General features: G+C 41.2%; 2 protein-coding genes across 6 annotated transcripts in view; one reads left to right on the forward strand and one right to left on the reverse strand.

Annotated features, from left to right (window-relative positions):
• Window positions 1-4,462, forward strand: part of b3gat1a (beta-1,3-glucuronyltransferase 1 (glucuronosyltransferase P) a) — a 29,718-nt gene extending 25,256 nt beyond the window's left edge. For all 4 annotated transcript variants that reach the window (XM_060074270.1, XM_060074271.1, XM_060074272.1 and 1 more), the window contains 2 exons: window positions 902-1,018; window positions 1,324-4,462. In XM_060074270.1, the coding sequence (XP_059930253.1) occupies window positions 902-988 (87 nt within the window). In that variant the 3' untranslated portion in view covers window positions 989-1,018; window positions 1,324-4,462. The remainder of the gene's footprint in view (window positions 1-901; window positions 1,019-1,323) is intronic.
• A 312-nt stretch (window positions 4,463-4,774) lies between these two features.
• LOC132473911 (beta-galactosidase-1-like protein 2) lies at window positions 4,775-22,781 on the reverse strand. Of its 2 annotated transcripts, none has more exons than XM_060074268.1 (19): window positions 22,545-22,781; window positions 21,687-21,875; window positions 21,373-21,441; window positions 20,831-20,926; window positions 20,189-20,297; window positions 19,590-19,682; window positions 19,273-19,354; window positions 18,246-18,310; window positions 17,518-17,596; window positions 15,768-15,911; window positions 14,492-14,572; window positions 10,079-10,185; window positions 9,028-9,174; window positions 7,961-8,032; window positions 7,242-7,320; window positions 7,010-7,097; window positions 6,051-6,165; window positions 5,707-5,823; window positions 4,775-5,310 (listed from the first exon to the last, which is right to left on the reverse strand). In XM_060074268.1, exons 1-19 carry the CDS (start codon window positions 22,625-22,627, stop codon window positions 5,224-5,226), a joined length of 1,902 nt encoding a protein of 633 aa, XP_059930251.1. In that variant the 5' UTR covers window positions 22,628-22,781; the 3' UTR covers window positions 4,775-5,223. The 2 variants fall into 2 exon arrangements, with proteins under 2 accessions (XP_059930251.1, XP_059930250.1); XM_060074267.1 differs by having other exon boundaries at window positions 17,518-17,602.
• Between the last annotated feature and the right edge of the window lie 221 nt (window positions 22,782-23,002).

The following is a 23,002-nucleotide window of genomic DNA, read 5'->3' on the forward strand; positions in this document are numbered from 1 at the left end:
GTGCCCAGATGAAAAGACATTGAGAGCGTTCCGGTGCCCGGGGCCGGAGACGGGGAGGAGGGGGGTGGGGTAGTGGGACAAATAGGACCGGTTTTGTTTTCTTTCTGTCCCCCTATATTTCCATCTCCCTGATTTTTCGCCTGGACATCTGCGAGTCATCCTGCGACCTGCGGAAGTCTTGATTAGACCCCAGGTATCATGCAGCCCGGGGATCTGGGCCGTTTACTTGCAGGAGAGCTGAAGCGGCGGAGCTGTGGGAGGGTCGGCGTCTTCTCCTTGCAGCTCATGCATACAGACTCATCTTTAACAGTGGCTCAAGAGGAACATGGTTTTTGTTCTCGGGCCCTGGCGGCGGAAAGGCATTAATTCGGTAGCGGGAGCTGAAAGAGAAAAGCCACGCTATATTTTGAGGGCGCTGGCCTCCTATTGGCCCCTTTTCACACACACTCCAGCAGTGGCACCGGATGGGGAGACTTTAAATCTCAGGGTGGCACATATATTCCTAAAAAAAACATACACAATACAATACATAGCTTTCATTCGATTTGATTGTAAGAACCAAAACTTTTAGTGGGGCTGGATGGCCTTGAATTTATGCATTATTTTCTTTCACAAGAACTACTATAGAAAATAAACATTGATTTAAGTATATGATGCATACCAGTGAGGGACAAAAATGTCCCTCACTGCTGGCTGGTGGGGGGGGGGGGGGGGGGGGGGGGGGTGAATGCCATGCACGATGCACAAGTAGAAAGGGAGAAGATATTAATTAATAAATGAGTGTAAGGGAGGGGTCAAATTGCTAATTCATGTATTTACACTGTGTGTGTGTGTGTGTGTGTGTGTGTGTGTGTGTGTGTGTGTGTGTGTGTGTGTGTGTGTGTGTGTGTGTCCTCACTAGATTCTCGTATGGCACACGAGAACGGAGAAACCCGTCCTAGTTAACGAGGGCAAGAAAGGCTTCACAGACCCCAACGTTGAGATTTGACTGCAGTTCCTCCGGACCACGGCAAATATGGTAAACTATGAGCTAAAATGTTATATAAACAACTGCTTATGGACTGCAATCCATACCCAAATGCCTGAATAGCATTTTACACCCTGCTCCTCTGGCTGGAATATACTCAAACATTAGAGCACTACAAGGTCATCTTGTTTGCCTGAAGTCGCCCGGCGGTCTTATGATGGGAGTTTTGCATTCATGTTCCACAATACACTACAACAGCTGTAGGCCGCAATTGAGCAGTGAAAATGCTAAATTGGCTCTGTCATTGATTGACCCTGTGTGCTATTACCCAACGTATCTGTCTTCGTTCGTTCCAGGTGGTCGACCCTGAATGCTAAAAGGAGATTAATCATGGTCCGTGGTCCAGTTGCATTCACGTCTTAACTATCTGACAAAAGGACTGGCTTTGGAGAGGCACTGCAATTCCTCGTCACAAAACACTTGATAATCTTTGAGATTAAAAAGAAAAATGTATTATACTAAAGCACATACAAGTTGAATATGGCAAACGTTCATCAGGTCCACCTATTTTTTTGCCATTGCACGCGTTGTCGCAGGTGAACCGGCGAGAAGACTTTCCTGGGTGACTGGAAAACATAGGGAAATAAAAGTCCTAGCCTGCATGGTACGGTAGCCCACTGAGGACATAATACAAGAGACAGCACAACAACAACGCAACGCAATGAGCCAGCCGATCCAACCCATGGAGCTTGTGTGGAGCAGAGCCAATGAAACAAATGACCTCCGTGTGGTGAGAGAGCGAGGGCTCTATGGGCCAGGATCTGCGCACAGTGGGGCTCTGCCAATAGGGTTTAACTGATGGAAAGAGACACACCTGGATGAAAGAGTACACCTGAAGTGTAAGTCCTAGATGCAAAATGTAGCCCACATCACCACTCGGGACATAAAAACGACAACAAAGCTACATGGACCTGAACAATGGATCTCATTTGTTTTTAATGGATTTGACTTTTTAGCAAGCACAGGCATAAAAGGGAAGGAATGTCCTTTTTTGGTATGAAAAGTTTGCTCTAACTTAATTTTTTTGGGGTTGTTTACATGCATTTTACTTGCTGGTCACAAACTACTGACTCTTCGCCTATGTTTGACTCTTTATCATTTTCTATTTCGGTATCGTCTATGTCATTATTGCTCTTGCATTTTAAGTCAGTCAAAATGTTTGAATTGGTTGCGGTGTAACATAGATCTTCTGTTCTTGGGAGCTACAGTATAACCTACATGTATACATTAAACACTGAGGTAAACAACTGCGAATGCACCTACCATCTCCCTTAGAGGCAACCTGTAAATACCTAACTCAAAACGAACAATCAGGAGGGATTCAAGGCAATGTTGTTTTCTGGGATACAATATTATATAGCGCCATTACTGTATGTATGTTAACTGATTCAGTCTCCCTCGACGTCCTAGGAATTATTTCATTACTGCACTTTCTTATAACATAGCACAGGCTCATATAGATTTTATCACATGTCAAAAAGTGAAAGCGCGTCACAAAACGAATTCCTTTGTAGGACTTTGGAATGGATAACCAATATACAACAAGAGAGGCATTCTTAAATGCCGACCCAGTTCCCGTCAAGCCTCTGGGAGAATACTGGTGTACAGTGGGTCATCAACTGCAGAGTATAAATACTTTATGCAACCCAGTCTGTGTACGGAAGCTGTTGACTAGAATGGGGGCAGTAGGCCATGAAATGGAGATATACATTCCAGGAAAGAGTAGTATTAAATAAAACCGTGAGTATAACAGGTTGATATGATTACAACCTGGCCCAAAAGTCTTTTTTTGCAATTCAAACCACAATAACGAAAAAGCACAACAAAGAGGGAAACAATTGGATTTTCTGCACAGGTCAATTGATTTAAAGCATTATATTAGTTTGAGTCAGTTTTGTCCATTTTTGGGTGAAATAAGGTGAAATTATGTCATAAAAAATAAAATGGGGCTACTGAGAGCAGCAGTCCGTAGAATGTTGGGTATCCATAATCCAACACTGGTTATATATCCTATATTAGGGAGTTGTTCCACTTGAAAAACCCATTGTACCAGTGCAGTACAAAGAAATGGTTATCTGAACATTGCCTGCCACTAGTATAGAGTAAAGCAGATATAGGTAGATACCACGCCCGAAAGAGAATCGACTTTATTTTACCCCAGAGCCTCTGCAGTGTAGTCTCGCTCGGGAACTTGCCCCAGAACAATTTTAAACCCAGATAAATCATGGTAGGTTATGTAGAGGTAATAAATACTAACCTGCTGGGGTTTATCAAATAATGACAGACAAATGATCAAATGAATGGATGAATAGATAGATATCACATATATTTCATGACCATACTGAAGCGGTCTGCATGATATGGGTTTAGGAAGAGATAAGACATCGGACACCTTGACCGATTCTCCACCCCCATGTATACACTTAAATGCCAACTCTTCTCTTAACTATTTATTTAAAAATATCCATCTTAATATATTTATTTATCTATTTATTCCAAGCATGAATGTGCAATTGAATTATTATTAGTATTACATGCTATGCCCCGTCCTCCCCCGTTCATAATTAACACGAGTGATTAAAAATGGCACACCCAACTAAAAACCAGGGTAGTGACAGAGGTTAGAATCGCTGGCGCGCTCCTTCTTCTAAGTGCTGTTGACAATACATATGTTTTTGTTTATCTGCATTGTTTGGCAGGTCTCAGACAGCTGTTCACTTCAATAAATGATGTCATCTGAACTACCTGAAGGACAGTGGGCGATAAATGGGGAGAGGTTTGGCAGTTATTTAATAGCTCTAAATTCTAATGGCCATATCACTCCAAATATAGTGTTGTAAAACAAGGAGGAAGGATCAGATGATTTGTTAAATGATATACTTTAAATGGTTATTCACCCGTCCCTCAGGTCTTTAATTTCACAAGTTTATCTATTCTGGCTCATTTCATGTGGTCTGGTACTAGCGCAGAACCTGTGTTCCCTGTTGTTGCGATGTGATAGGACAACTTTTGGGGCGTATAACAGTCCAATAGGAAAACATGATGTAATGGGCCTAAGGAGACTATGGAGAACCAAACAGCCACTGAAATAAAAATTTCGACCAATCCACAGGCTCCACTTTCAGTGCACTAAACGACTACTGCAGCAGTGGTAAGGCTTACTGGGAGTTGAAGAGAACGGAAATCTACAGTCTGAGTGGTGCAGACTTTGAAACATTCAATGTAATTGACTGTTGTTGCCCTCTAAGGGCTTCTGTAGTGCACAGCACTCCTACCAGAGTTCATCCTACCTAATGTCATTGCCATCCTTGTTCCTTATGTAAATCACAGTTTTGCATGTAACTCTCAAGTTTCATTTGTCATAGCGACTGTCTTAGAAAAAAAATACAAATACATGATGAAGATGAATAAAGAGATGCAAACTGGGAAACGAAACCTGGCATCCGCCATTGTCGTGTTGTGAATTGAAACCGGCATGTGGTCCCGCCTGCCTAATCTACAACAACTGAATGTAAAATTGTTGTTTTGACTTCTTTCAAATCACCATGGTTGCCGCCGTGATTTCAGATGCAGATAACCTTACCTTTCCACCGCAGTATTCAATAGTCAATAGTCAATGACATATGGTGTGTTATGTTAGGTTATTGTTGCTCTTGTGAATTACACTGCCTAAAACAGGTCACAAACTGCCAGTTTATTAAAAGACAACAAACAATATTGCCCCACAAGAAAGGTATAACGCTATAATGAAGTGCAATTGGTTTTATTAACAACTGAACATATTAGGACTTGCACGTGTCTACATCACCTTTTAAAGGGACATCGACATCCAACCAGTGTTAAATACAATTTGACAAAACTTATTTTACAATCATGACAAAACATAATAAATAAACCAAATAAGTAGAATATGATAATGTGTACTTCGTAATTCATTATTACATCCTATTCATTTGCTTTTGACCATTTGTATATCTTAAAAACCACTTCCACAAATTTGAACAAAGCCTCACAAAAGAATATGTTAGGAGTGGGTTTAGTTTTACCCCAACAAGGAACTATTCCGTTGGGCAATAAAAGGTTTATTGCAGTGTCGCAGAGGATCAGGTGATAGGCGACTGGGGCTGACCCTTCCACATCCTCCGTGGTACCCCTCTGACCAGCCACCGATCAAAACCCCCTCTCACCTCCAGTCCTCACTGGACGTCCACGGTCATACCGTAGTCAGGGCCGCTGGCAAATTGGATCTTTCCATCCGCTTCCTGCTCTTCAAACACCATGACCTGTGGAGAGAGCAGATCAACAAGAACCGCCATGTGTGGAGAGAGGGGAAAGGTCAGGGACTTGGAGTTAGCCAAGTCGGTGGAGCGCCTCTGGACTGTTTTCTTCCCAGAAAGGGCAGTGAAGTTCAATAACATCAAAACCATTGTTGAGGTTGGACAAGAAGTGCATAAAGTAGTATATTGAAAACTGTTGACCTATGATGGATTTTGTGCTGCATTTTAGTTGGGATGGGGAAGAAAAACTGTTGGATAAAAACAAACGATATCGTGATCTTCAAAAACATTTCCTGTATTCAAAACGGATGATTAGCTGTCAGCGTTTTATGTATCTACAAACAAACTGTCTGTCCGTCCTACCTTCCATGTGTTTTGCTCAGCAAACCTGAATAGACATACCTGATTGGTTCCTTTGTGAAGCCAGGGCCCAGGGAGGTAGAGGGTTTGCTGTGGACCAATGGAGCAGTATCGTCCGAGATTCTTCCCGTTGATAAATACAACACCTTTACTCCAGCCCTGCAAGTCCAACACAGCCACCAGACCGTTACAAACTAGATATCTGACTATCTGTCAGTAGCATTTCCATACTACCACTACTAGTGTAATGTCACTACTACAGTTGCAGTAGTATAATGAAACTGAATGAAGACATCAATGCAGTCTGCAGAAAAATAATCCTATGTTTGACATTTTTTAATGCATCGGGTGAGGAGGGTGATGGAGATGTACACCTGGTGACTCACAGGAAGCTTGAGGAAGGTGTCCGTGGGAGTGCTGTCCATGTACAATTTGGCCTGCAGGAACGCTGGGAAGGCCGGCCGGTGACGCAGAGACTTCCAGTGGCCGGAACTCTGAAGTCTAACAGTTACAATTTAAATATTAGATTCACTTTCTTTTTCAATCCAACCACAATCTTTAAATCTTGGGTGTGTTGTCACAGACTTGCAAAGTCGTGAACAATTAATATCCAATTCCTCTTGTTGTGTATCAGTCTGAAAGTTTAAACTAAATTATAGTGATATATATAGTATATATAGTGTTTTATTGTGGAGGGACCCAATTGAATTTAGAGGAATGAAATAATATGACCTACATATGGACAGCCATAATATATTCCAGTGATAGGAATGGGGCTACTGTATAAATTATCAGAAGGAATATTCAGATTTTTTATGATATTATCTGATTCTGATTTGCTCCAATACAATGGCATCCACGAATAATGTTGACATAATGAATAACTAGTATTCTTGTCCCCATTAACCAGCCTATGGGGCATGAAACAGTGTGCGTCAAAAATGCATGTTTATGTAAAACTGACACAACCTAAATCACAACATGATTGAACATCAACAACTGTTGACGCTCAATTATGCAAAAATATGAGCATAGTGAGTGTACCAAAATGCAAAAAGCAAACAAACAAGAAGGTAGCTCCTAACAGATTCCCATTATCCAATCAAAAACGATGGTTCAAAATGCACCGTGTTACCCTGTCGGCGTGACAGCCCATTAAATGCCTTGGTGGTATTTTTCACCCGGTTCCACCATGTTCCCGGTACAATTTAATGCTCTGTGTGAAGTGTACTCTGTCCAAAGCAGAGAGCCAATCTGAGAGGCACGGTACGGCGGGGAGCGCAGGGAGTATGACAAACATGGGGGATAGAAATGGAAAATTTAAAAGTAAATGAAAGACACAAACCTGTTTACAAAATCTGCCTTCATATCCAGACTATGAATTATGAAGTCTCGGAGGGGCTTCTTATTCAACGTTATATCTCCAACAAGACCTGGAAGGCAAGTCAAAGTTGTTACTCAAGAGGTACTGTTAAATGTTTTTTTTTCATGGTCTATTGTGAAATTAAACCGTCCAGAAATGGCCCAAGCGACATGTCGGTAAAGCTATTGCTTGAGCCAACGATGGGGGAGTGTACCTTTGCGTTGCTCATCCAGCGTTATCCCATAATTCACTCTGCCACAGTTCTCAACCAGTAAACTCAGAGTTCTTTCTCCCTGTAAGTAACACATGAATAAACGATTAGACAAGGCGGAATGAGCGCTGCACACCTTTTTTAGTTCAAACTTGTAACACATATTGGTGTGAAAACTTTCTAGATTTTCATAGATTCTAAATGGATTGATCCAGGATGGCAGGCACCCCAGCAGGCAGCATGGTGTTAAATATTAACAGCCAAAGGTTTTCAAACCATACCCCCTCAGCTACACACTCACACAGACATTCAATCTAAAACATCACACACCCACACACTGGGCCACTTGTGACAGCTGCCTGCTGCAGTGGTGCCCAGACAGGCGGTTCGACAGATGCAGCTCTTGTGCTCGAAGGCAACTTTAAAGTGGAGGTGAACCCTGTTTCAGCTAGAATTCAAACACTCTGAGGCTCCTTCCAATGTGTTTTGGGCTGAGAGTTCTTGGAGGAGAGGGAACGTGTTATCCCCATGGTTACGCCCCACGCCAACTTTGTGACACTTTTTTTTAAGCTTGTGCCATCACTGTGTTGTGTAAGATAAAACACTATATAAAAAAATATATTAAAAAAAAACCTCATAAAAAGGTGAAGAACTGCATTTCCAAATCCATGTTGTTTCATAACAAGAAGATGAGAATAGGCCACATTCAGAACAAAGCGTACCTTCTCTTCAAGAAGTGGCAGCTCCAGGGTTGTGTAATCCAAAACACCAACAAAGTGTTTGTTCAGAAAAACCTGGAGGAGTGAGAGCCACGTCCATGAGCAATCAACAGGAGGGCCACAGCCATGGCCTGCTCATTAAAGTACACACTCATGGATATGGGCACACAGGGAAATTGATAACAATCCAAGGTCGGTATATTTGGGGATTTTGCCAGGTAATCAAACCTTAAAGGGGACCTATTATGCTTTTCGACTTTTATGACCTATAAACGTTGTTATAATGATTGATAGTCATGTTTAACCATACACAAAATACGATGTAGATTTTCGGGAAACTCTTCCTCTCATCTGGGCGATTTCAGCATTCTCTGTCAACGCTCGGTTTCGTCCTATTCCGCCCCCTCGCCCCCCTCCTGCCAACCAAACTCTGTTGTGATTGGTTACCTTCCTTGAAGCGCACGCGCGGGCAGATTTGCCCAGGCATATAGGGGCGCGGCAGGAGTGCCTCTACGTAGATGATTTCCCGGAAATGTGAATCGCAAACGTTGTCCCGAGTGTTAAGCACTCTGCACAGCCACCCCAGACTGTCAGCAGGGAATACGTTGAAATGCATGTACGTCATTATTTGACACTTTAGTATGGTTAAACATGACTATCAATCATTATAACAACGTTTATAGGTCATAAAAGTCAAAAAAGCATAATAGGTCCCCTTTAATATCTTAATTGTGTTTAAAGAAGTCTTGTTTGCCAGCTTTTCCTGGAAATATATATGTAGTTAAATATAATATATCTACAACATCGTTTTTTGAAACGGCTCCATTCTCACTTAAAAGAAAAAGGATGATCCCTTGAGAGATCACACAACAAAAAACAGCTACTGCTGTGCAATGAATATGCCATCATTGATCGCTGTAGTGCCCGCGAGCACGGAGCGAGACATGTAGCGACACCAACTCGTTAGCTCCTTCTTGCTCACTACACTGATGGGTTCAGCGTCTGCCCATTAGAGTCTAGAGACGTGATGCATTACAGAGTGCTTGCATCGTGTTTATAATAATGCTCACCAGCGCTCTGTCTCTGATGTTATTCATGGAGTGGAGGGTTCCCCCGCTGGTGATGGTGGTCTCGTACAGAGTGTAGCCGTACGACTGGCCGTTGTTGTTGTTCACCGGGAGATTCTCCATGTTCACTGGTGTGCTGGATCTGTAAGGCTAAATAAAATAAAATGAAATTAAAAAAACATTATATATCTGCACCACCAATCGAAATACACCTTTCTCTCACACAATAAGATAAGATTAGATGGAACTTTATTCATCCCCGACGGTCAAACAAGCAAAATCTAAAGAGACAAAACCTCAACACTCAATTACATAATTGATAACCTTGATGTAAGTAAATGGATTTACTTCTAGGCAAATCAACATAGAACTATTTCCCTTAATCCCCCTTTTGGGTTGAAATCCTTTGAACATCAGGAACAAGTGTTGTCTCCAATAGGAGTAAGCAGTTGGCATGGGGAGTGAACGGTGAATGTTGTGATGGACAAGTTAGCATTGCCTTGAATATAAACAACCCTTAAAGGGGGTATGGGGTAAGCAGCTGATTGATCTGTTGGCCATGAAGTCAAGAATGAATGACCACCATCACATGTAAAAAGGGTCCTTCTTTTCCATTCCTCCAGCGGATATTGGAATTTGAATTGGTCATCAGCTCACTCCTCTACTATTACAGTGCAGAGGGAACCTAAGCTTGTGTTTCTATGTAACTAATGCACCCTGCTAGTATATTGTCATGTTAAACAGTGTTTTGGTTTATTGGGCTGGACAAAAGGCCGCAGCTGCTAGATAGCACAGAGGGAAAAACATTTTCATGACACTAATGAACAGGGCACCTTCCCAAGTGTGAGGCTAAACATGCTCCCTCAGCCGAAAAGGTGTTGGTGTGTCATACATGCATTCACACCATTTGATTAATTAGTTGTACTAAATGTTGCTCGATTGGTCTGTGTTTTGATTGATGTACCATACACGTTTGATTATATCGTTTGTTGTTTCCGGGTCTTGCTAACGTGATGCGGTGGGAAAGGGTTTGCTCGGCCGCTGCGTAGCTCACCTTGCCAGTGAAGGGCAGGCTGTCCCACAGAGACAGGTGCTGCATGAGGACAAGGGGCTGGTGGGCACTCCTTCTCCGAAGGAGGGGGACGTCAGGCAGAGGCTGCGCTGAAAGACAATGAGGGAGGTTTGGTGCTGCGTAATGTCTCTCATTCAAACCCGCCCTCATTCAATTAATCTCAATAGTTCAAGGAAAATATGTAATCACAAATATACACGCATTACCTTGATTAGATATGCAATCAACGAAAACTACCCAAAAAAAACACTCCTGCCTTGTTCGGTCGTTGTGTTTCTCTAGACATACAAGTGAGAGAGCAGCTATAGACCGGTTTCTAGGCAACGGCAGGAAGCGTAGACAACAGCTAGACCACCGTCCAGATGGCAATGGGTTTTGCTGTGCCGTTAATCACACTAATAGCAAAAGCCAGGGATAGTAAACATTTAACGTATAATGGGGTTCACTCCCCTAAATAAAAACAAGACCGTTAAGGCTCCAAGTCTTAACAGGCAGATTGGAGTTGTAATCTAAAGATTTGCACATAGATTTTCTTTGTGCATACAAATCATAACACACCAGGCTTTTCTATCCGATGTCTGTTGGGCCTACAGATATCTGTAACATACGTGTTTCTATAGCCCACAGTGTATGCTATAATAACATATATGGTTTGACATTTGGTGACAAGCTATTCCTGAAAAGGAATGGCTATAAAATAGCCTTAGGATCTGGTAATGTTTTCATTATTGAGGACTATTTTCCTTCTGTAACCCGTATAGACGAGGGCTTCAGATGCAAGTTTCATTCCTTGCTACAGACCCATCCACTCAAATTAGGAATATTATAGTGCAAATTGTATAGATTCAACATCTATATAACTAGCTGATTGATGCCTTAATATCATCCCCTTCCATCAGGCCTATAAAGTGCACTTATAGAGTTACCAATTTATATAACAGGAGGAGTTCGGATGTCTATATTCCATCGACTCCTATAAGGATTATTATAGTGCATTAATAGCTTTGGCATCTATATAAGTAAAGATTTGATGTCTATATTAAATTCCCTCCCTTTAGGATTATCAAAGTGTATTTATGGATTTTCCAATTTATATAACTACATTTGATCTCAGTATTTTTCCAGAATTATTGGCAAATCTTTGAAAAAGGTGACAGATTATACCACCAGGTCTGGCCAAAACGGCTTGTAACGGCTAATCACACTCACACCTGTAGATTTAATATGTCAACTTTGAATTAATTACAAGCCTAATAGGGAGGGGAAGGATTTAACCAAAATATGTTGAAAAACATAGGCCCCAGTCGCCTAAAGACTTCTGTGGAACCAAACAAATAATCAAGATGAAGTACTATATGAATATCGGTTTGTTTTAAAGTTTCATAGAATTACATTTTGGATGTCTCATGAATATCCAATGTAAAATATAGCTTACTTTTTTGAGATTTAAATTCTCCATTGACAGACACAATGATAACTGGCAAACTGGCAAACATGTCATGAGTAAATAATCCATGATCATTTTTATTGTACTGTCTCAAATGTAAATTGACAGGTTCAATAATCAACTAAACCACGAAAGCAATATTCATAAATCATAATAGCCTTCAAACTGTATTAGAACAACAGTAGGGCAATTTATTTATGCCGTCAAATAATGTGATATTTGGTGATATTAATTTCATTACATTTGGCAAACGCCTTTGTCCAAGGCGACATTTTTGACAACAAGCAGTAATGTTTGTTAAGCAGCATTAAAGCATTACGGTATTGTAGATATTATGATGACAGTACAAACAAACTTTACCCCAAGTTACAATGATATGCAAAATAAATACAAATCAACGTGTTCACCTCTGGGGTTAGAGTTGTATCATTCCATCATCAAGCTTTTCAAGAGAAAACAATACAATGCAGTTTTTACATGGATCCCAACGCTGCACTCGCTCATGTGACCAAAGTAGTTTATGGTAAAAAAACGATTTGTTACCACCTAGCTGCGCATCTAGAAATGTTGTTTGTTAACGAGAAACCCCTCTACATGTACCCCTAAGAAGATGACCTGTCACTTTGACTTCAGAATACCGCAAACTGAACATTGCCTATTGTTTTGGAGTCCCCTTAAGGTGGTAACGCCTGAATCATCACATATTTGGCTAGGATACGGCAGACTCTCTTGTTTCTGATAGGTGAACCATCTTTCTTTTTCCTACCACTTCTACTGTGTGTGCAGTGATAAACTCCTTTGAGAATGCCTTTGTTTGAGAGGTATGATTACTTCTCATTGATTCCTGGCTGTTGCCTCTTCTTTTCTCTCATGTCACTAGTGTTTTACTCCCACGATATGTCTGCCTGCTTGGCACCGGCTGCACGCCTGGCTTTCCTTCGAAGGAGCATTCGTCAAATCAAACTATCTCATCCACCCTTTCCCTATAAGGGTTTTGCATGTCATTCCTGTCCATGGTGTGTTCCTGTCTTTGTTGGTAAAGCTGCAGTAGGTAAGATCAGAGAGTTTTAAAATGAAAGGGAGCAAAAAAGAGAAGAACAGAACAAGAACTCTAAACAACAATAAATATACTTTCCGCCACTTCCCTCCCTATGTCGCTCTATCGAGAAATTATGCATTTAACACACCTGTGACTGACAGACAAGGTGAATGCCTTGGCTCGTCAGCCAGGAGCCGGGAGCATCAAAGTTCTGAAAGGTCTCATACAGAGGCAGGCCTTGTCCACCAACAAGATCTTTACACCGCACATTTCCCTCACTAATAGCCGGCGGATGGCTAGGCCATTTCAGACAAATTAAATGTAAATAATGGCTCTTAAATTTTACCTATGGCAGCTTAGTTTTGTGTATGTCGTTAAGAGCTCCTTGCGGAGATTATGTGGACCGGTAAAGCCTTTGAGATTCTGACTGTTAACATGCTGTTTGAAGGCTATATAAATATATGTGAGTTTCATGACTATTTTGTTGGATTGGATCTGTTGAAATGATAGAGGGAAATACAGAGCATTGGATGCATGTCTTGGTTGTCGGGTAAGACGATATCCCCCTCATCCTAATCGTAAATATTATATCCGTTGTCTTCCATAATGCAATTGCTTTAGATTCTGTGCACTAAATCTCATTTGCGGTTTGTTTATTTTGACGTTGTTGTGCGATCCGCATTCAAACCCGACCACTACTGGGTTGACATGACTTAATAATAGCATAATGGAACCCTTATCTTAAAAAGAAAGATGAGTGAAAGTAAATTGCATACATGTCTGCAACATAGAATAGTGGCCATATTTTAATTTGAAAAAACCTTGAGATGAATACAAATCCACGTAGGCTCGAGAGGGCCCCATGTAACAATGCAATTCCTTGAGCCCTGTTGTCAAGCAAAGGCACCAGGGTTGGAAACTCACCTAGTGGATCGGTATCCTCATAGAATAATAAGGAAGAGAAAAATACTGGAAGAACACAGAGTGGGGGGGAGTGAGTCGCACGATGTGAAGGGCATGAATGTAGAGTCAAAGTAAGATATTAAGATGATCTGGTTAAAGAATTAGGTCACGGCTATGCGCTGACCCAGGAAAAGGCAATCCAGTTTCCATCATCATATTCAGACGGCTGCTCATTGTTCAACATACTGAAAAGAAAACAACATATTGCGAGAGATCCTCCACAGGCGGGGGTCGGCTATTGTTAGAGGAGGTAAATTAATGAGCTCATTGGAAACATCCCCATTCTCGTTACAAGTATACAATCACTGACAGCCAAAGGCTGAGGAAACACACACACATGATTCCTCACAACTAAAATGCCCCCAAAAAATAAATATTATCTATGCAATGCATGCAATACATTGTATGTATTGTGTGGATGTTATTTCTACCTTTTATTTATTTATTTAGGTTTATTTCAGGATCAGTCAGACTAATCTGGGGTTTGGACTTTCATTCGTGCCTTGAGAGATCATCGTACGTGACCAAGCACAGCAAATGCTAACACCCATCACATACAACCTGAGCAGGACTGTGCGCATTTTATGTGGCATTGACACAGAAAAAAAAGCCACACAAAGCCACACACATGCACGCACCAAGGCACTCAGACACACTTTTCCAACTTGAGAGAAAGTAGCAAAAGCTAGGGACACTGTCACACTCAGACAAGCAAGGCAAACTGGACAGCGGCTAGGCCCATCATAGACCCCCCTGCCCCCCCTCCAACTACATGCCTGCAGCCCCAGTAAGGAGAGAAAGAAGAACATGAGGATTGCAAAAAGGAAAATGACAATAACAAAAACCATTATAATAATCATTATAATAAAGACGACGACGGAGAGATGCAGAAAGAGAAAGAGGAAAAGGTGTCCCACAGGGCCCCCCCCCCGGCGTCAGCACTCACTGTGGTAAGGGCTGAAGAGCTTCCTCAGAAGATGGTACTTGGTGGTGTAATCCCCAGCCTCGGATAATGGAGCGTCGTAATCTGAAAGATAATGGGCCGCTATCAGAACAGCCAGCACAGGGGAGCCAGGAAGCCAGGGAGGTAGAGCCACCGCCCCCCCCCCCCCCCCCCCCCCCCAGGAAGCCAGGGAGGTAGAGCCACCGCCCCCCCCGCCCCTCAACACCATCCCTCCTCCCCTCCAATTTGCAGAGGATTATGTTTGCAATGCTGTCTCCCTATCAATGCATCTTTAGACGCTGCTATAAAAGATGAGGGACGTTTTGGGTTATCTCCCAACAGAAAATGGTGACTTTTTTTTTTTGGTTGGGGAGGGGAAGAAAAAAAAGGTGCAATCCCAGTGAGGAGTAAACAGAGGAATAAGGAGCACTGAGGGTCAGACGTGGCTACCGTTTTTTTTTTTTACCGTCCACTTTCTCCCTGTACAGGAAAAAGATTGATGCAAATGTTAAGCACCCTCGAGAAGCATATAGAAGTAATTGAAGCATTTTACATTTACATTTTGCAATGCATTTGATAACGTAATCGATTCATTATGATAGTACAATAATTATTTAATTGCAATGCAGTTTTAGGTCAGGTGTGGCAATGGACTAGCACCATCTATTGGCGAAAGGTTCACGCTGTAAACACAAAAACCACAACTGGAATGAAGACATGGACAGAAGTAGCACAAGAGCTATAACAATAGTTTACCACGCAAACACACACACCCATGCATAAACCTTTATTAATAAACAAAACACATCTTTATTAAGAAGTAAATTTGTGATAAATTATTTACACTATACCGTTCAAAAGTTTGGGGTCACTGTTTTTTTCAATGAAGATGACATTAAATGAATCAGAAATACAGTATAGACATTATTATGGACATAATGTGGTAAATGACTCTGCTAGATGGAAACGGCAGATTTCTTATGGGATATCTACATACTGTACAGAGGCCCATTTCCAGCAACCATTACTCCTGTGTTCAAATGGTACATTGTTTAGCTAATCATGTTAAAAGGGTAATATATGATTAGAAAACCCTAGTGCAATTATGTTCGCTGGGTGACCCTGAATTTTGGAACAGTAGTGTACATATAATCCTGCTAAATGCAATCAAATTATTCCTCCAGCCCTACCTGACATAGTAGACAAGTGACAATTCTCAGTCACCAAGCATGCAAGAATACATTCTTTAAGAATTGTGAGGCATTAAAACCATCCCTACCATAACTTGTCACCATGGGTTTAGGTGCTGGTAATCCAACAGCAGCAGCCCCATTCATGAAGCCAAAGTTCGTCCCTCCATGGAACATGTAGAGGTTGATTGACATTTCCTGTTGCATGATTCCATTTACCACAGCCACCATGTCTGTTAAAAAAAATACAGGAAAAATATATATATGTAACTCTACATTACAGATCATTGAAAGCGCAAACCTCTGCAAGAACCAGCACTCATTCGATTCCCGACTTGCCAAACTTATCCATGTGTGTAATGATGCACTGTAAATACACTGTATATGCTAATATATTGCTGCTATGGCATGTTGAACCAGATCACGAGTCAACAGTTCAAACGTGTGTAAATTATTTATATTCCCCATTATTTTATTTTAGATTATAATCTATAGTATTGTGCTGACCCTAACCCTTTGAAGCAATGAAACCGGGTTTTCAGAGCGGGCCGTGCTGCGTCACATGCATAAACTCCCCTACGACTAGAAGTCATTACGGCAGGTAAGGATGATTATGCGCCAGGGAACTGTGCTGTCGGTGATGTGTTTCACCATGTTTAATTTATCAGCGCCTTGTGCAGGACAATCAACTGGGAACCTGCCTGCTGCTGCCGTAGCAATATACGGGAACGGGTATAGGTGGAGGAGAATAACGGCACAAATAGATGGCAATAAATTATTCTAACATCATTTTCTACTTTCTTGCCGTGTTCACGTGGATCTCGGTAGAGCGTAGGCCGGAAGAAAAAAAAAAACTAAAATGGAAGCTAAGAAAGACGAGTAGAGCTATATTTCAAGATGTTTTTTGTGTTCCACCACTACAGAATATACAGCAGGATGTAGCACACCATTACAGAGAGAACTATTTAATAAATAAATAATGCAAAAAATATATACATATAATGCATATATCCTTTTTTTCGTTTTAGAAATTATGTTGGCCACCCCAAATGCCATTACATTTATTTAGATACATAAAGAAATCATAAATCATAGAAACACAAACCCAGCCTGCTGCGGCACCCCCTCCTCAATTGTCACATTGTCATTATTGCATCAGGACCAAAATACTGACAGCAAAATAGTGTTCTGCTATAGTAAGTAACATGATGGCACGGCAACAAAGAATGAAATGCTTGATGAAACCCAACTAGGAGAAAGCAGACACGGGGATATGCCAAGCCGTAAACTAAAGCCGCACTGATTGGGAATTCATGCAGTGGTGTGAAGGAAGCCATCGGCCTGAGAGAGAAAGAGAGAGAGAAAGAGAGACAGAGAGAGACAGCGACAGCGAGACAGAGACAGAGAGAGAGACAGAGAGATAGACAGAGAGACAGAGAGACAGAGAGACAGAGAGACAGAGAGACAGAGAGACAGAGATGCAATCATCCGTGGTTTTCTCCAGCAGTTTTACTCATGCAAGACACCGCCTTAAGTCTTAACCCTTAGCGGGTCTGCTCTAATTGCTCTCGGGTAGTGCTGGGCATGTCTTTCACAGCAGAAGCGTGCCGTGTCGACTTACAACTTTACTTGTCTCATGTGACAGAAGCAACAGAAGCCAGTCGCTGTGCTATCCATCACCCCCTAAAGAGAAAACATTTTGCCCTCAGTCTTTCGGCTGACGGCCTGTCGGGCACCCATCACAAGGACTGCCTGTCTCTGGGATTCTCTCTCCTGCTCTCTCTCTCTCTCGGTCATTGCTCCCAGATAACCTTTGTATTTTAGAGTGGCGTGTCTTACCCTCAGCAGGGAACAGATGGTGAAGGCCACCCCAAAGGTCAAACCAGCCAGACCAGAGCTCCATCACCATCTTTGGCCTCTGAGGCTGACCACAACGTAATAATCAGCCATGGATAATAGTAGCACAATTAAAAAGGTGGGAGGTTTCCATTGGAAACAAAAAAATTGCAGTTTATTATAGAATTAAACATTGTATAGTTATAAGTGATGGTTTAGTTGATTTAAAAATAAACAACAACAACATGAATTTAGGTTGAGGAGGATACGCAGTGAGCTCATATTCCTAGATATTTGGATTGTGTGAAAACTACATGTCCGTGACCCTTTTCAAGGTAGTGATACACTGTGGCATTGTGAGTGCAATCAGTCTGCTTCAAGTGGTTGTCACCTCTGTTAAACCCCTACTGACACTGCCTCCAAGCTGAATCACACAACTTGTATTACACTGTATGAGGCCTGCATGCGTGTGTATTGGCAATGATCTAAGAGTTCCCTTTTGAACGAGATGCTTGGTGTTGCTAGATAGGGACTTAGGGACACTCATTTGAAGCATTTCATTAATGTTATTTGATTCGATCTGATGAAGAAGAACAACACAGAAAGACTAAGGGGCTCTGAAGTTCTCCAAAACAATTTTGCTCTCATAAGCACTTTCTTAGGAATCACCACCAACAATAATCTGCACATAAGCCAGTCATAAAAACCGTGATCCAAAAGTAAAGACTCACTTGTATTTCTTCCAGGTAATTAATAACAGCCGGGTTCATCTTCTGCAAATTGATGGTTTCCAGTGCTGGGGGGAGAATAAACATAGCACAAGGAAATACACTGTGAAGTTAGTCGTTTTCCTCCAGACAACAGTATCTTGTTATAAATTATTTAGATAGCTGAGAATACCGTTTTAATAATTTGTGTAATACACGTTTATGTACCTCCTGGAACATTTACTTTTGGTAAAATATCTTGACCATCTGTGGAGCTCTCTTTTTGAAAATTTGAAACAACATTTACTTCTCCTACACAGTATCTTGTGGGACCATTATAAAAAAATCATAACGACAGATATTCAGATCATATTGGATTCCTTGGTAGAATCAGGTCATTGCATGCGCCCAATGAACATGGCCTAAATACAGCCAACACGATAAAAACAAATGATGTCTTATGTAACTGCCAATTGCTTGGCTGTCTATTTAAAATGACTGAGAAGTTAGGAGTTCTGCAGTGATTACTGACAATGATAGCAGCTGGCACCCAAGGCTTCTGCGGTCTGTTAAAGCAGTTTTACTTATATTTGGGGCACTCCCGTTTATTTTTGTACTATTCAGCCATTACCTCCTAATTGGACTGTAATGGCATTAGGAATCATACAGTAAATAAGCAATTCAAGGTTTTGCTTACATAGATATATAGTAGATATAAATATAGATCTCAAGGGGTCCCAAACTAGGATAAAAAAATCTTGTAAATTGTTAAAAAAAAATGGAATGTTGCCTAATATTGTCTAGTACTGAGGAGCTGAAAGGTATGAACAACATCGGCATTGTTTTGACCTTTTAGTACGCTCAGTTGAATTGTTCTGCGGAGCATTTAGTTTTCATCAGGGGTTGCTCTGAATGCCAGATATTGCCTCACATGATCCCCTGTTCATTTGTCTTAGTGTGCTATGCACCGACTTTGTGAGTGCGTGTGTGCGTAAGTGCGTACATATGTGCAAGTGTATGTGTGGGGGTCTGCGTGTCTGGATGACAATACCTCCATTCACTCCCCCAAGAGTCCACCCATTCTGGTTGTCTGAGGTCAGCAGCAGCTCAGTGATGCCACTGGACAATAAGGCCTGTAAAGAACAGAGATTTTCAAGAAAACAGCTCCTGCTCTTCTGAAATACTAATGTTGTTGTCTGTTTTGAATACGTGGAAGGAGACCAGGGGATAAGCGGAGGAAGAAGGATGAAAGCATGGAAATGGAATTGGTGATTATTGATAAGAGACTGCTTTGCGTGCACTTATCATCGCGTGGGACATAAGGCCGCTCAATAATTGTCTTATTTGTGTAAAATGAATATTTCTTACCTCCTTGATGAATGACATATATTCTGTATCTTTTGCATAGGAACCATATTCATTCTCCACTTGAACTGCAATGATGGGGCCCCCATTTGAGTGCTGTGTGCGAGTTAGGCCAAGACAAATTAGGTTTCACCCTATGATGATTTGTTTAAATAATTGATTGTTGAATTATTTCCCAGCTAGATTTTAATTAAACATGTAAGAGAGGATTATACCCTCATGGTAAAGGCATCTTAGTTGGGGTGGTGCAAATCCTCAAAAACACATGTGACAGCATGCACTGCATTACAAAGATTGCAGGTGCAGGTCTAACAACCGTAGACTTAACGTAAATAGTAATATGTAGCATTATTCAACAGCTTATCCTACTCCAATTTCCATATAAATAGAGATATAAGAGATTCATTAAGAAAACAATAAACCCTACATACACTCTATGTTATCATATTGAACACTTTTACATTCCATTTTTTATATAATCAGCATGTGGCATCGCTACCTAGATGAAAGGGTCCATCTCCTTGAGTGATATGATTGTGTGAAGCATCAATTAGATTTGAAATGTAGACCACGACGTGCAAAGATGGTGTAAACCAACATACCGTATACGGAACTACCCTCTTCATAAGCTGGTGGAAGAATGAGTCAACAGCCTCTGTGAATCCCAGGTATGTTGTCCTTAACTTCATGTTTTTATCACGTAGCAACCAACTGAAAAACACATCATAGGAATAGTTGTACATTCAATCGTATCCGGGAACGGGTTGGGTAATGTAATCACAGATTACGTGACCCAACCTGTTTATTGTAGGTGCAGAGCTGCCTCTCAAAGCTGAAAGCAAGGCCACCAGTTCATGTCAAGCAGGGCACAGCCACACGCCCAGGCAAAACAACTCTAAAATATCACAAATTCACTCCCACATGTTAGCAATGTTTTGGTCTATTTCTTGAATGAGTTGCACTGTGCAGTTGTTATTTTATGGTGTGGCAAATAAAAAAATCAAATCGCAAGTTTCTATCAACTGCATGTTCACCACTAACAGAGTAATCGCTTCAACTAACTGTAAAGGTATTTCCTAACATTGCATCACAACCACTATGCAACTTTTGATTGCAGTTAATAAAAGCCTCAAAAACAACATTTGCCACATGGCTGGCACTTCCGTTCGGACTAGCTCCGTTTATTTGATTAAAAAAACGTTAATCCTTGGTAAAAAATAAGGAAAATGCAATGTTATATGCACCTGGGTAGCCCACCCAGTTCCCACTCAGCACATATGTAAGGTCCAGGCCGCAGGATGACCCTGAGTCCAAGTTCTGCTGCAAGGCTCAGGTACCCTCTAAGAAATAGAAACACAATATTGTGGGTACTCAATAACTGTGCCATCCATTTTATAAGAAATAAGAATATATACAGCGAAACATGCATTTTTTTTGCAACACTTTGATTTAATAGCACCTGGTCCAAATGTCTTTATATTAATAAATGTTAACACTATGTGTGCAAACACTTTTGCAACACTTTGATTTAATAGCACCTGGTCCAAATGTCTTTATATTAATAAATGTTAACACTATGTGTGCAAAGGAAATTCATTTCTGAAATTTGGATGAAACATTTCCTTAAAAATTATGAATTAGCTCAATTCTTAATGACAACAAAAGCGAATTATGTGAAAACGTAGCACCTTTGATAACACAACGCTGCCCTCTGTTGGACGTCAGTGGTTCAACGTGAAACTACTAGAGCGTAAACAATGACAGTTGTTGAAAATTCCTTCCTTACTCCAAATCCAAATTGTCCTGGAAGTCGAACACGCCTCTCTCCGGTTCATGCAAGTTCCATGGGACATATCTAACAGGAATACAAAAGCTTCAATATGCATGCGCAAAAATGTGACTTCTATGCCATTGTGATTGGTTTGTCTCTTTAAAACATAGCCTCCACTGTAAACCACTTCTGGATGAATAATCGATTTGATATTCCTGTAATTTGAAGTGAATCTGTGGGATCTGTGTTTGAACTGACACTTTGTACGGCTCATCAATCAATTTGGATGACTCAATGGTCTATATAGGACATGTTGAAGTGTTTCTTACGTTGTGAGAGTGTTGAGACCACAGGCCTTCATCTTCAACAGCCGGTCTTCCCAGTGGGCTTTGGGGACACGGAAGTAATGGATGGAGCCTCCCAGGATGCGAAAAGGCTTTCCCTCCAGGGTGAACTGGGAGGAGTTGGCAACCAGTCCCTGTCCAACATGGGTCCTCTTTTGCTCTACAGGCACCCGCCTGAAAGACAAAATGGGATGTGTGTATGGTTTAAAAAAAGAGTTGTCATAGAAATGTATGTATGTATAAAATGGTTGTAAATTGCAGACTAATAGTTAATACTATAAATTACATGTTGATCAGTTTATTCATCAATACTGTGATATCAGTGTCTTCACCAATACCTGTGCGGTTCGTGGCTTCACCAATGCCTGTCATATCTGTGTCTTGACTCTTTACCAATACCTGTGGTGTCAGGCTTCACAAATACCTGTCATATCTGTGTCTTCACCAATACCTGTCATATCTATGTCTTCATCAATACCTGTCATAACTGTCTCTTCACCGATATCCGTGTCTTCACCTAAACTGGTGAGACCTGTAATACCGGTGATATCTGTGTTTTCATAGGGTGCAGTAAGAGTGTCCGACTAGCAAGCTGGATATAACACATGTTCGTGTTCCTTTCCTACAATGTCTATTATAGGTCAAACATGTCGGGTTAAAGATCAGAGTCTTAAAAGAGATAACAGTCGAACCCAAAAGATACATCCTTTAATCTTTAGCCAAGTTCAAATTGTATGCAATGCTTTGTTTTGAAACCCCAGGAAACATATGTGCACATCTTTCTGTCGAAGTTATTTAGGATGAAACTTAAAATGAACTTAAGTAGTTCAGTTATGGGCTTACCGTGTCCATTGGTACGCAATGATTCCAGCGACAATGAAAAGTAGCAGAACATTTCTACGAATTGACGTCAAGCGAACAAACATTGAACACTACTGCCTTTTGAGGACGCGGACCGTGTTGCTGCTGCACGCGTTGTGCTGCGTTGTGTTGAAGAAGACGCCTCGCAAGGCTGACTGTTTCCGCGAGATGGGGACAAGTTTTGTTTTACGCAAAAGGCTATTTTAATTTCGTTCAATGCACATTCGACAAGGCCGTTCCCTTTCAATGGATATCACTGCAAACCGTCTTTTTAAATGTCGATATTAATTTTGCATACCCAAAATTAAGTTATGAGTTATGAGTTGAAGTTGATTTGATGACGTAACCAAACATAGGCTATAACATACGTCACCATCTACACGCGTTCTTTCAATAACAGCTATCGATAAAACCAAAAACATTACTATAACAAAGACGGG

Source organism: Gadus macrocephalus, chromosome 16, assembly GCF_031168955.1.
Source record: "Gadus macrocephalus chromosome 16, ASM3116895v1".
In the NCBI taxonomy this organism is placed as follows: domain Eukaryota; kingdom Metazoa; phylum Chordata; class Actinopteri; order Gadiformes; family Gadidae; genus Gadus; species Gadus macrocephalus.

Excerpts from the sequence above, each read along its gene's own strand:
- LOC132473911 (XM_060074267.1), bottom strand. The coding sequence starts at position 22,627 with ATGTTTGTTCGCTTGACGTCAATTCGTAGAAATGTTCTGCTACTTTTC. Across the intron at positions 20,298-20,830 it reads GAACTGGGTGGGCTACCCAG|TTGGTTGCTACGTGATAAAA; the intron begins GTGCATATAACA and ends TGTGTTTTTCAG. Across the intron at positions 19,683-20,188 it reads AGAGGGTAGTTCCGTATACG|CACTCAAATGGGGGCCCCAT; the intron begins GTATGTTGGTTT and ends ACTCGCACACAG.